This window comes from Pagrus major, chromosome 12 (genome assembly GCF_040436345.1).
Source record: "Pagrus major chromosome 12, Pma_NU_1.0".
NCBI classification, from domain to species: Eukaryota; Metazoa; Chordata; class Actinopteri; order Spariformes; family Sparidae; genus Pagrus; species Pagrus major.
Window position 1 is genome coordinate 7,082,409 of NC_133226.1, and position 15,124 is coordinate 7,097,532.

General features: G+C 40.6%; 2 protein-coding genes across 3 annotated transcripts in view; one reads left to right on the forward strand and one right to left on the reverse strand.

The window, feature by feature from the left end:
- The window catches only part of stxbp1a (syntaxin binding protein 1a), a 30,713-nt gene extending 23,015 nt beyond the window's left edge, over positions 1 to 7,698 (reverse strand). The window contains exon 1 of the mRNA XM_073478687.1: positions 7,642 to 7,698. Within this exon, the coding sequence (XP_073334788.1) occupies positions 7,642 to 7,678 (37 nt within the window). The 5' untranslated portion in view covers positions 7,679 to 7,698. The remainder of the gene's footprint in view (positions 1 to 7,641) is intronic.
- Positions 7,699 to 10,142: 2,444 nt separating this feature from the next.
- niban2a (niban apoptosis regulator 2a) overlaps positions 10,143 to 15,124 on the forward strand; it is a 33,101-nt gene continuing 28,119 nt past the window's right edge. For both annotated transcript variants that reach the window (XM_073478268.1, XM_073478269.1), the window contains exon 1: positions 10,143 to 10,197. In XM_073478268.1, the coding sequence (XP_073334369.1) occupies positions 10,143 to 10,197 (55 nt within the window). The remainder of the gene's footprint in view (positions 10,198 to 15,124) is intronic.

Genomic DNA, 15,124 nt, shown 5'->3' on the forward strand with positions numbered 1-15,124 from the left:
CTGTAGGTGGAGGCCAACAGTCCTCTAATACACTGTGATCCTCCAGAGGCTCCACACTCACTAGAGCACACACACATTATGAGCGATCAAATTAAATCCCTGAACAATTTAATCAAATCCCTCTCTAATTATAACCTAAATATTCCATTTTGATAGAAAATGCAACACATTAGGGAACAACAGGGTGCTCTTACTGCCATTTCCCTTAAAGATGGATTACTTATCCAAACGGCCACTGATTATTCATTTTATTTAACCTTTTCTGAACCATCCGGCTAGTTCGCGAAACAATACATACAGACAAGCAAACAAGCCTCAAGTGTAGTGTACTCATGCCATACATTGTCAGAAAGCTTAGATTCTCGTGATTCTATTCATGCAAACCATTTCACAGCATGTATGAAGTTTTGTCAACTCACCAGTAAAGTGTCTGGGTGTTTCAGTAGTGCATCAAACTCCAACAAAAACAGTCTTCTCTTATTCCCAAATGTACACTAAATCCTTTTCAGTAACATATTTAGTCTGAATTTAGTATTCAATGGTTAAATGGTGACAGAATGGAGAAATAATGTTTAAGCCTCATTTCACAGCAGAAGCCGTTAACCTTGCTCAGATAGCAGCTGTTTGATTGACAGCTGATTTGAGCAAGTATGAGCGTCTATGCCCACCCTAGAGCATGAAACAGCCAATGGGTGATCGTGTAGACAAGTGACCGACTCGCTCTTCTTTCTCCTCTCTTCTGAACCACTTACATGCCAGCCTCCAGATGATTGATGCATTATGTAACCAATGAGTTTTCAAACCCACCAATATATAGTTTAAGTCAGTTTTTAAAGCCCTAACCTAGAGGTTGAGGCTGTTTTTCCACCTATGCACTTGTCTTTGACTATTTTATATGCATACAGTCGTGTAAATAAGGAGATAAAGGACTATAATGAATTGTTTCTATGTGTTAAGTGTTCATTTTCAGTGATATTGCAATTTGAACTTGCACCATGTAAGACTATATAATGTGGACCCATTGTGTTCTCCAGCTAATAGGGGCAGTTACAGGTAATCTGGAGGCTTATTTTTGTATTAAATAAATTAAGCAGATGGACAGCAATTTAAGTGAAAGTCGGAAACCACACAACCACAGAAACCCAGGGTGCTGTAAATGGCAGAGCGTATATAATGCGCTGTAGGAAAGCGAGCGAGCCACTATGATGCTGCAGGCTGTGACAACCTGGCTGGAGCTCTGTCTGAAGCTCTGCAGTCGACTACAGCTCAGCTTGACTGCTTAATGTACAACATAAAAGCCCAAATCTATATCGTTTTGCATTTTAAATCCCTTTACAGTTATAATAAAAACTTGACACACTGCCATCATGTCACGCTACCCTTCCTCTGTCTCCTTAATGTGCGTTTCCTCTTTTTGTTTGTGTCGATGGAGGACGAAAGCATCTTGGCCGACACTGACTTGGCTTTCACACTACGCCGATCGTCTATAAGTAGCTATTTGTGTAACACGGTGTTAGATATGTCTGTACTCCATGTGTGCATATGTATGCAAAAGGAGGATGGAGAGAGCAGTCACGTGCTGCTGAGGAGAGTGGGAGGAGGATGTCTGCCAGCTCTGACACAGCACTCTTCCTCAGTGAGAGAGAGGGGGGATTCATTAAGATCATGAGCCACTGTATCCCAGCATTAGAAAGCTCTATTTCAGCCAGCCCTTCATGTACTGTAACCACGAGGACGTGACATTTCAGCATGGATTTATGGGGAGCGTGTGTGTGTGTGTGTATGCGGCTTGTGTACTTGTGCATGTGTTTTTCACGGAGGCCCAGCGGCAGCAGGCACTGCGTCAGACACTGAACCCAGACGACGCTCTGGTTCAGTGATGCTTCCAAGGTCAGTCGAGAGCTGTTTGTGTGAATGTGTATGTGTGTGTGTGTGTGTGCGTGCGCGCTACTAAGTGCATGCATGTGTCCTTCTCTGTATCACCTTTCTCCTTCCTTCTCTTCCACAAGGCCTACACAGAGAGGAGTGGATATACACCCAGCCTGCTTGAGATAAGAGTGAACTGACGCATCACAACCAATCAGATTATGCTTATTTGCTACCACTCAAGGAGTAAAATGAGGAATTATCAGTCTTAAATCAGTGCATTAGGAGACAGGAAGTGGTTAGCCTAGATTAGCATAAGTACTGGACAAAGGTGGAAACGGCTCACCTGGCTCTTCCCAAGGATTAAAATAATTATTAATTACTTATAATAATTAATTATTAAGTATTTAGGAGAGTTCACTTGTCCATCTGCACATTAGCCTTCCCGTGCTGCACTTCCGGCTATAGCCCATGTTTCCACAATCACTAATGACAGGTTTTGAGTTTAAAATGAGCAAACCTGGCAAATTCACTGTGAAGTCGAGACTCTAGGAAGCTGCCTCATCCCTGCACCTGGCTATTGTTTGCCAAGAAACTGCACTTTGAACAGAGCCAGGCTAGCTGTTTCCCTCTACTTCCAGTCTATCTGCGAAGCTAGGCTAACCTCGTCCTGACTGCAGCTCCGTACGCAACGTACAGACATGACAGTGGTGTCAGTTTCTTTGTCTCGATCTCTGCTACAAAGATTAATATATTTTAATGGTTTCAAAGTCTTGCAACAACGAACAAGACTGAAAGAAACAACAATACCCAAAAATGATTCAGTGCCCAGTACTGCTCTTCACTCAACTGGCATCTTTCAGCACAAGCCTTGCATTGTTTAAACTAGGGCTGTCCAGAACACCATTTGGGGGGCTATATAAATATTCAAAGCTTCAGACTGTATAAGTTCTAACTCAAACTTATATTGAACCATGAGTCTAATTAGAGACGAGGACAGAAGGGCAGAGATCAGCCACCGTCCCCGCCTCCAAAGTCTCAAGAGTCAACTTGAGGAGCGTATGAGTGTTAAGCACTTGCTCATGCTCGTCACAGGAACACATTGATGTATACAGAGCAGAAATGCTCCTTCTTTGGATTTTACGTGCGTGGGTTTTGAGACTCCGCCGTAGCATGCTTTGTTTCTTGCTTGTTTCATCAGTCTTTTTCTCCTTTTCAATTGACGCAACATCTCGTTCCTTTAGGTATTTTGGATCATTAGGACATTTGGATCTGTCCAATACCGAAGAGGACAAATTTATTGTATCCCAACTGCCAAAATATTACACTGCGAAGATTAGTATTTGGCAATTATCCCATTACAGTGTAATATGATGGTGTATCTGATATCGCCGTGTTGGTGTTGTTCCTGGAACATCATAATAAATGTTGCTCCAGGGTCTCATCATTTTGACTTAGTGGCTGAGTGGGTTTATTATATGACTCCCACTCAGGAGACAGGGCTTTGTATCCTGTTTGGAACATACTATTCACTTATTAATTTTGTACTTATTATTTTCCTTTTCTTTGACATTTTCTGTTGCTCTTAGGTTAGCTTGAGGGAACTAAAATGCTTGGTTAGGTTTAGGACAAGATTTTTGGGGTTTATATACACTTTTTCACAATGTTAATCACATGTTTGAAAGGATAGCTTCTCCCATGTTGATACTTCTTTGAGTGGGAAAGCTATTGCAGTGCAAAAATATGATTGCTCAGTTTCAATGATGGTCCTGGAGCAACATTAACTGTGATGTTCAGGCAACAACACCAACACAGCGATATCAGAAACAAACTGACAGTTTGATTAACCATTAGCGTCTACTGGTTTTTGTCTTGATTGTTTCCCTCCCAGTTTAGCCAGACTTAATCCTTCACACAGGAGAACAGCAACAAATATCCTTTACTGTTGTGGCTGTGATATGCCTTTTTAATATTTGGATTAGCTGACTGATGAAGAAAGTGATCACAAGGAGAAAATAAGAGAATATGTCGTTCAGGGTGGAATCTCAGTTCAATACACAGCTGCTGACGACCCTCCTGTTTCCAGTCAGACTGATGTTTCTTCTCCTCAGTTTCCGCTAAATGGGCGCATTTTGTCTCATAAGTGGACAAACTCATTACTTGGATCTGTTATGCAACTAAAGAGCAGTGATTTATACTATATGCACAGCAACTGCATGTAGAGGATGAACCTCATGACCCTGAACAGGAATAATTTGAAAATGAATGTACAAAGGCAGGGTTGCGCATTTGTGAGACAATATTAATCTGTCTGTAGACGGAGAAGTCCCGCAATGCTGTGTGGTGTTATTGGATTTACAGGATTTTTGCAGAAATGTGAAGTATCTTGAGTTGTAGGCTATATATTTCAGTCGACTACAGCCAATAACAGATATGCGCACTCAGTGCTTTATCCATAAAGACTTTCTCCCTTTAATTTCCAAAACGTTCACTGCAGTATACAACTAGATCAATATCAGGATAGGAAATAACATACTATGTGATACAAGATTTTGTTCATGTAACCCAACTCTAATGAATTAGTGCAGGCACATGATTGGTTGTCTGGGTCAACAAGAGGTGAAAAAAGAAGGAATGGACAGAAAAACATGAACGCCTGTACGATATAATGAGATCCAGTTCAACAGCCTTATATGCATTACAGTTCATGTAGTGCATAAGTGTTCACACCATGAATGTCAAAACCAGAATACTGTTTCTTTTTCACTGGTTGTAATTTACAAAAAGAGCTGCTGTACTAAGATTTAAATATCTCCCAGTTCGGGTCATCAGTCTGCTGCTGAGCTCCTCATCATTCAGCTTTATTTCCCTTCTCTTGCTCTCTGGGACTGATGCTCACACACAGTTATGAAAGGGGAGGGTGAAGCTCTGCTTTGCTGCCCATCCCCCTCCTCCTCCATCCTGGCTGCTACATCCACTGCTGCAGAGAGGACCCATGATGGTGTCGCCCTCCCTTTTTGCCCCCATCTGCCTCCACCAATCCCATCGCAGCTTCACCTCAGCCAAACAGGGCGCAGGTGTTGCCTGCTGCGTGCCTGCCTTTACCTACTGGGAGACGTGCACGAGTGTTTACATCATTCTAGAAAATCCACGCGACACTGCGATCCCGCACGTCTGCCTTTAGTTTTACAAACTGGGTTATGTAATTGCCAGTCACAAGGACTTAGTAATTAAATAATGCAGAACGTCCAGGAATGTTGGGCATGTGAAGATGCATTGTGTAATGATGTAGGTGTGCAGATGATGTCTCATGGCCTTAAAGCTAAAAATGCTGCAATATTACAGACAAAATGTTAACACGAGCACGACTACCAGTGATGCAGAACATGACAATGATACTAATACTAATTCTCACATCAACCTCAATACAGAACAAGCCAAACAATATCTCCTTATCACCTAAAACAATATGTTCCAACTTCACAGGCCATTAGTTATTAGTGGGATCTTATGATAATATGATCATATAATGTAATCAACTCTGTAAAGAATCAATTAAAATCAATTATTTCAAGAAAACTAATTAAATACTCACAAAATAAATCAATAAGCTTTTGGTTGAGACGCGAGGTTTTTTTTTCTAGTAACAGTGGAACAGAGTTCATTGAGCTTAAATTTGATCTCTGTGTGTGAATTTAACTTAATTCTAAATATTACGACATTTATTATTAAAGGTGCACTACGTAGTTTTCAGGAAGACATTTTTATCAACAGAGAAAGATCTTCATTGACTGATTGTTTTATGCCTAAACAAACAAAATAAACAAGCTCTTTGTTTCCATGACTGAATAAACAAAGTGACCTTAAAGGACAACACAGTTTCATACTGTTTTACTTTGTTTATATGTGGCGGACCCTGCCACCTTTCTAGCTTCAAACAGTGTTCTGGGGACCTTATTTTCCTCTGAGAACAGCTTGTTAGTGCTCTTGTTAGAGTTATTAATATTATAAATATTAAAATTCAGTTTGAATGTATTCTCCAAAACTACAGACTGGCCCTTTAATGGAAAATATTTTTGTATCTAACGTAATATTATATAAAATTTATAAATTTCAGCCATATATCCCCCAACTAAATGGCCATACATACAATAATTACATTTAATAATTTTTAATGATATTGTACTGCTGAGTGAATTTACATGTTTATGTCCTCATCAGTGGTTCTTGTTCCATGTGGGAGGCCTGATTCCCAGCCAAAGCCCAAGCCTTCTCACCCTCTATCATATCATAGCAGGGAAACACAGTAACTCTCCATGTGCGAGGAGGTGGTTGTGTCTCTGTGTGTGTGATTGGGTGGGGATGGGGGCCCAAAAATGTGCAGCAGGACACATGACAAATATGATACACCACTGATCCTGACAGATTCATAAAAATACAGAGATTCAGCGATCCTGCTGCCAGAGAGTGAAATATGACTCCAGAGCCAGCGCGTGGATTTCTGTAGTGAAATGTGAAGTCGAATCAATAACGTGAACAACAGATATCAGATGAAGCTCATCCTGCGCCACGGGCAGGGCACCGAAATTCACGAGAACGTGCAGCCAGAGACATGACTGCATTTAGTCTCAGTCACCTGGCTTCATCACACGAACTGCCCTGTTTAACACTTTACTGTCTGACATTATCACGACCACCAACACTTGCACCCAGTTGACCCTGCTGAGGAGGATCGAGCTGCGCCTCCATGTTCCGGCCTGCATCAGCACCACACACACACACACACACACACACACACACACACACACACACACTGCAGGAGTATCACATCAGCCGAAATAAATGAGTCTAATGGCAAAATCAGATAGTAGCCAGTCGAGTCTACAGCGTCCTAATGACACAGGATTACACGGAGTGGGTTTGATCGGTGGCGCAGCGCCAGTAAAGAGCACGATGATGATGAAGATGAGGAAAGGGCATCCACTGATCGTTACTGGACGGTAGCTTGCGTGCAGATAATGCGGAATTTCTTGCGTTGCGGCCTTTTTTAAGGCAACTTTCTCCTCTTTGATCCAATCCGCCATTAGCCTGATTCAGCTGAGACGCGCTCCGGTGGAGAAAGGGTGTTTTACGCAACCGATTCATGCTCCATCAGAGGGGTGAGGCACTGCTCAAATCAGGGAATCCCACTGACTGAGAGTGTTAATCTCCTGTCACGTTATCACCAATAGCACTATATCACAATATTGGCTGTAATTAGCTAACCAAGCCGTGAGAAGCGGCCGTCTAAAGCGTCTAGTTGATGTTGCAGCGCAGATTATTGCTGAAATAAGCGCTGTTTTGGGCTAAAAGGGCGTATGTGGGCTACATCTGCCTGCAGGCTCTCTGCATCCTTCTGGAGAACGATGCCTACGTGTTCCATCAGAGGGCTAATCACCGCTTCTTAAAGCCTTATTCACGTTTCCGCCGCGTGAAATACAAAATTGCGCATCCGCACCGCAGGAGCCCAGAGAGACGAGGCAGCCTCTGCAGGTTATCTACAGCTCCCTCACCGCACGGCTCTGCTTTGCAACACGATACAATGGTACACCAACAGCAGCACCTTCATCATCATCTTCCTCATCATCGCCCAGCTGCACTAGCTGACATCCGCATCCTGTAAAAAAACACACAGAGACACACACACGCAGACACAACCGTATTTGCGCGCACGGAGCAGCGCCGCAGAGGAGCATCTCACCACATTTAGTACAATATGAAATATAATAATCTTACTTTCGCCGACCACCGCCTTTAATCCGATAGGTGCCATGATGCTGCTGAGTGTAGGACTGAGTGTTCACCCTCTGCTTCCTCCCTATCTCTCTCTCTCTCTCTCCCTCTCTCTCTCTCCTCCTCTGTGTTCACCTCACACCGCTGCGGAGGAGCCTCCAGTGGGAAACGTCACCGCGTATCCTTCCGCATCATCCTCTCATTGGTGCTGTTGGACGTTTGACTACTACTACTGCCACTTATTAGCTTAAACACCTTCTTACTACAGCCACGTAGGCTACTTGTTCTTCAGTCCCTCATTAATCCAAACTATTACAAACATGAGGGAATATATTGTATAGCCTGCCTTCCAGAAACATTCTAGGAAGGCTTTCTAATGTATGTCTGGGTATAAGAAAAAACATAAATATTAGTTTAATGAGTGGAGATCATCAGGCTGCAGTTATTGGTTCTTGTCATTATCAGTTCATGTGGCTATTATATAAAGTTCCCAGAGCCCAGTGTGATGTCTAAAAGATGACTTGTGTCCCTGAAAAATTAAAGTCAACAATATATTCAGCTGACAGCGAGACAAACAGAAAATGCTCTCATTTCAGAAGTTGAAGTTAATACTGGCATTTGTGCCGGATAAATCAAATGACTCCTCAGTGGGATCCATTCAATAATGGAAAAATAACACAAGCAGCTATGACTGCTGTCACTGATGAAATGTAACTAAATGTAACTAAGTTCATTTACTCACTTAATTTGTAGATTGCATGCTGGATCAGAGACAAAGTGGTGCATCTTTAAATCAATTTATAATCAGATTAAATAAAAACACTGATTTCAATTATGAAAAAAATGCTGAATATTAGATCCCATAATCAACAAGGTGGGCAGACCCATACCATACAGTATACACATACATGTAAATATATGTATAATTTACTTTTACTTTTGATGTTTTAAGTCAACTTTATGGCAGAAAATTGCTTTTGATGGTTAAAGGATAAATTCACCCAAAAATGAAAATTCAGTCATTACCAGCCATGCAAAAGGAAACATTAAGTGGCTCCAAAGCACTCAGCTCATAAACTGATTTAAAAAGACATGATTTACTCCACTTCAGACAGGGTGCACGCAAATGCTTTTACCTTAGCAGCTACAGTGAACATTTCAGCATTATAACAGGTGTAAATAATGTCTTTTCAAATCAATTTGGGATCTCGTGGCTTCCGGAGACTTATTCCTACTTCAGTTGTTTAGGAGAATGTTGCAAAGCTGTTTTGCTGTGAAGCTCAAGAAATGTCGGTTTGGGGTGAGCAGATAATGACTGAATTTTCATTTTTGGGTGAACTTACCCTTTAAGTACATTTAATATCTGATACTTTAACATTTTTTACTCAAGTCTGACATTTTTGTCTCATTTATTGATTTTCTTAACCCAACAGAGAGCTAATGGGGATCCAAATTAACCATAAACTTCTAACTCCTCTTCGGCAATATGGTTAAAGTGAATATCAAGAGAAAATACTTTCACACTGAATTTGGCATCAATCAGTGATTATGTTGTGGATGTTTGTTCCATTAAAGGTTGAATTATTTCACATCTATTTACTCTGTTGGCATTATTATTATTATTATTATTATTATTATTATTATTATTATTATTATTATATAAAGATGGTATTTTCTGACTGGATTTATATGACAGGTTTGTTGTAATGAAGGATGAGGTGAGGTTTCCTGCAGTGTATCCAGGACCATCTCATCATTAACTATGCGAGAAACAAAGAGTCCACAAGGGGGCAGCATGTATCTTTCTGCAGGGGAACACAAACACTGAGCATCATGGAAAGCTGTTTTCTCACAGCACAAACCTCTGATAGTATTCAGGCTTAATCTGGATTCAAGAGTTCTATTAATGATACTATTTAATAATAATTAATAAATTACTTCAATCACAAACTATTTTAAAATGAGCTCTGGGACGATCTTTACAGTACATGGATATTGTTTTACATATTCATAAGTTATACATTTATAGCTTAATAAAGTCAGACTGCACACTAAAGTAACACACACACACACACACACACACACACACACACACACACACACACACACACACACACACACACACACACACACAGTGAATAGAGAGTACGCTGTTCCTCTATTAAGCTCCTGGTTCTGGCCACACCCTTGGCAGGGCCGACTGAACACGTTGGACCAGTGATGACTCCCAGAGGGTGTGTCCTGCCTCTGTGAACCAGGCCAGTGTTCACCTCCTCCTCCTCCTCCCTCCTTGTCACCTCGCCTCAGTCCTCCTCCTCTGGACCTCAGAGACTCGCAGCAGCGCCGGAGCAGTGCGCCTCTCAGGGGGGAACAGAAGCATTTTCCCAGCGGCTCTGCCCGGATATTTGACACACTGTTGGAAATACCACCGACACCCATTTACCTTTGACTACAACCTGTAAGCAGCTCGGATACCTGTAGATCTGTGAAGCTGTCGTGTGATCATGGGGGACGTGGTTTCCTCTCACCTGGATGAGAGCAGGCGGGAGATGATTACAGGTAAGAGAGAAGTGTCCCAGCTGCAGCTGGAGACAGTTTCCCACACACTAGAGTTCCGCTAAACTTCTTCTATTCATATTCATAAAAGTTTTCAATAACTTCATTGAGTTTTTTTAACCTTCGGTTGTGTCCTAATTATGGATTCATGACTTAGTTATATGTATTTCAAAAAGTTAATGAATTTATTTTGCAGAGTCAACAAATCCAGTAAAACAGCTGTAATTATATTCTCACATCTGCTTTTCTTTCTCTTCTGTGTCAATATTACCTAAAATCTCATAACTTTATATTAAGAAGTGTTAGTTGACAGGTAATAAGGCCCTTGTAAGTCCTCATAAGATGCTTATTAACATTTATAAGACTGTGTAAGTGCTAATAATAGCATTGTAACGACGCTTATAAGCACTTATGAGAAACTTGTTAACAGTTTACGCATAAAAACTTTAATAAAAGGCTTATGAGTGTCTTATAGGTGTTCATTATAGCAATACAAACAACTAACTTACCTGTTACGTCATCGTTAAACCTTTTCTTAACTTTTTTCTTGCTTTATTAAGATGAAAACATACTTTATCAAGCATCTGTTAACATTTAAGTAAGCTTTTTACAGCTACTGGAACAACAATGCTTACTAAGGTTAAAAAGCCATTATAGTGGACTTACAGTTACTGGTTTTTATTAACAATCTGAAGCATTTATAAGCTTAATTTCTGTAAAGACTTCTAACTATAATATGTTATATATTTATTATAACATTTATTATGCTATTATTAACACCTATATAGTGTTATTAATGATAATAAGCATCATATAAGGAGGTATAAGGGCCTTATTACCTATAAACCAACACAAGGATCTTAAAGGAAAAGTTCACCCAAAATTAGAAATTCAGTCATTATCTAGTCACCCCCATGCTGATGGAAAATTGGGTGAAGTTTCATCATCCACAAGACATTTCTGGAGCTTCACAATGATGCAGCATTTCCCTAAACAACTGAAGTAGATGGGGACTCGTTTTAAAAAGTAAAAAAACAACAGGAAAAAAGGGCATAAAATGGCTCCATACAGCTCGTCCGGTATAATCCAAGTCTCTGGAAGCTCCAAGATCCCATCTTGATTTAAAAGATGTTATTTACACCCTCTTTAAAGCTGAAATCTTCACTTTAGCAGCTAAGCTAAAAGCATTAGTGCACAGCCTGTCTGAAGCGGCCACATAAGCTTGATCCTGCTTCAGGGGTGTCAGTAACGTTTTTTTTGGGAGTTTGGGATCTCAGGGCTAATTACGCTGGACGGGCTGTATGAGGCCATTTAGTGTTTTGTTTTTTTACATTTTATATCCCCATCTGCTTTTAGTTGTTTGGGAGAACGCTGCAACGCTGTTTTGCTGTGAAGCTCCAGAAATGTTTTGTGGACTAAGAAACTTCTAATTTGTGGCTGGACTTTTCCTTTGATATAAAGTGTTCACAGTCTTTAATCTAGCTGTCAGACTGACCTGCAGAGAGACCCTTCCTTAATGATTTGTCAAAAAAATCTGATTTAACTTTTTGAATACTGTGATGTTAAATTTGCCTGCAGAAGTCCAGCTTTTAATTTTCGAATGAAAGCAATTCCATCTCAGCGGGTGTCACCTTCCCCTGTTTGATTCTGGCACAAAGCTTCTCATTCACATCAGTGCATTGTTGCTCTGCTCTACATGAAGTGTTCCCCTGAATCCCAACTCTGCTGCAGGCCCATTTCTCAGAGATAATAAGTAGGTTTCCCAAAGGGGAGCATGTTTGTATAAGTTTGGGACCGACTGCTATTTAAGTCTCAGATTGCTCCAGCCTCCCACTGTGAACTGTGTGCAGGTCTGTGTGATCATGTCCCCGAGGCATGGGAGCAGAGGCTGAAACACTGTCAGGAATCTGTACACGCTTTCTTGAAATTATGAGACCGTCATTGCTAGATGTAGTTTAATGATGCATTAAAGAAGAACAAATTAGGAAAAGGGAGAAGACTTGCTTGTTTTTATTCTTGAGTGTGCATTTAGATCCTCCAGACTTCGCACAAACTGTCATTTTAGCCTCAGCTGGATGTTCTTCAGGATTGTTATTGTGTTTGTGTGTTTATGCTGGCAAGCGTTCTTTTATGAGGAAACCACTTCTGGAAACCAAAGATTATGTTCTTGAAGTCAAGAGACTCAAGTTTCTTTGTTGTTGTTGTTGTTTTGTGAACTAGGCAGAAAAATACTTTCATAGATGGTTTAATACGGAAAGAATGACAATGTTAGAAGCTGCCGTCTTTGAGTCTTGGACTGTTGGTCGGACAAAACAAGCAATTTGAAGACATCACATCTCACATATACTGAATATGAGAGCCATTTTTCACAAACTTTTCCACATTTTATAGATCATTGATTATCTATTTGATTATTGGATCATTGATTATCCAAAAAAATAATGAATGAGTTCAGAGATATAGGAAACAATCTTTTGTACCCCTACTTGAATGATGCTGCCCTATATCTGATGCCAGGACTCTAAAACTTCTGTCTATCAACCGCTCAAAGCGCTTTACAACCACTAATTACAGTTGTGTGTGTGTGTACAATTAACCCAACATGCTTCAACCCAGCATTTTTAGTGTACACGCTGATGGCAGAGGCTGCGATGCAAGGTGCCAACATGCTCATCAGGAGCACCTCCTATCCAAGGCGGCACATGATATTTCTATACTATGCCCAGCCATTACCACGCCGATGGAATAGCCATCTGATGCAATTTGGGGTTCAGTATCTTGCCCAAGGACGCACGCCTTGTTGATCTGGGGATTGAACCACCAACCTTCTATTTAGTGGACGACCCGCTCTGCCTCCTGAGCCACAGCCTGCCCAAAATGAGCTCAAAGAAGCTCAAAACAAACATGATCGGTGTATTCTTGACTGGAACCTGACTGACACTGGATTTTTGCGGCGTAAACTGATATTAAGGAGTAAAATATTTTGATATATTTGCCGATATTGTTTTATATACAGACAGACAGAATATACATGAACACATTTTTTGCAATTATCCCTGAAATGTTTTCAAACACTTGTGACAGAGACAGGTTTGGAATGGATTAATGATATACTATTGGATTATTGTGAAAAATGATATCATTGCACTTAAAAAATAAATTTCAGTGGGAATTGAATGATTATAAATTACTTAAAGCTTCTTTTACACATTATTTAGAATATCAGACAACATACACGCCAATACCAAAATGTCTGTGCTAGGCCAATCTCTGCTGATAATATCACCTTATCAGTTTGTGTGTCTGTGTGTTTGTTTCAGTGCACTGATGTCATTTTAGACAAAAAAGTCAAGCTGTGAACCTGTAAAATATCCTGCTTACATTACATGTCTTTATCACAAGTGTTTGATAACCAAATTTGAGTGACCACTGCAAAAAATGTGTGTATATCAGTAGATATATAAATATCGCAATGTGTACTCTTTAATATCAGTATCAGCCCTAAAAATGGAGTATCTATCAGGCTCTAAAATCTGTTCATGATAAAATAAATAAATAAATAAATAAAAATAGTAAAACATGAACCTCTGAACAACTGTACACAGAGCCACCATCATTTCAAGATTTACCTAAACGAGTGCAATACATATTATGACTCTGGTTAAGAAAAAGATGCACATAAATAGATAAGTCAGAGGAGGGGGGAGAGGAGAAGATAATGAGTGAAGCTGCAGAAATGAAGCAGGTAGAAACATGTCACAAGATTAATAGCTGAAACTTCTGTCTGGCTCACACACACCCTCCCTCTGTGTTGTCTCTCTTTCTGTTGATCTTTTGCACTCTTCTCTGCATGTATACAAGCACGTACACATGAACAACAGTCAGCATGTCCTTTAAAGTACTTTAAATCACAAGCGAATATAGTGTAACTTTGAAAAAACTCTCATTTGTTAAGTCTTGTCTTTCGAGTGGGTATGCACTGTGTGTGTGTGTGTGTGTGTGAGTGAAGACTAGCTCAGCATTTCTGCATGGGGAGTTTTATTTGAAGTGAGCACCTCCCTACAAGGTGATTTTTTCATCCTCGCTGCCCAAGCACATTCTCTCAAAATGATCTCCACCCTTGTCAGCCCACACAACACAGACAAGATATGCACACACACACACACACACACACACACACACACACACACACACACACACACACACACACACACAGTACAAATGCAAATCATTGACCCACGCAGTTCATATTCAACCAACCGTAATTATTTTTAAGCTTGAAAAAGGGACAAGGTTATGTGCTGGTTTGTCTTCAGGATGATTGTGGTACATTCTTGCTGTTGACAAGAAAAGCAAGGTGTGATTGAGGCCACCAGCTTATGTCATCATCTCATATTTCAGTCATGCATTAATAATTACAATGTGTCTAAAGAGTTTTAACACCTTTCAAAGTTGTTTGCTGAGATGCTAAGCCTGCTTTGGGAAACACTCCTCACAGCTGCATCAATACAAGCTGATCTCAGTTTTCCTGTCAGAGGCTGTGTAGTTTGTGTAGCTTGGGACACTGCTTGCTGTCCTAACCCCAGAAAGAATTGAAGTCTGTCTCCTTCTGCTATTTGACCTCTAAATAGAGCAGTCATTGGAGTTTGTTCATCTAGTGTTTTGTTCAATGTGTTTTGTGGACTGGTTATGACTATCATAGGATCTCAAGGCAAAGCCAGGGAGTGGAGTGAGTCGGGTTTGGGGACCTCAGAAGTTTTTGTTTGTTCTTTGCAGACGATGTGGTTCTGTTGACTTCAGACATCAGACAATGACCTGCACTTGAATGTGAAGCAGTGGACAGGGTAGTAAGCATGATCAAGTTTGAGGCCATGGTTCCCTGCTGGAAAACAGTGGATTGCTCCCTGTGGTTTGGGAGTTAGATGCTGAC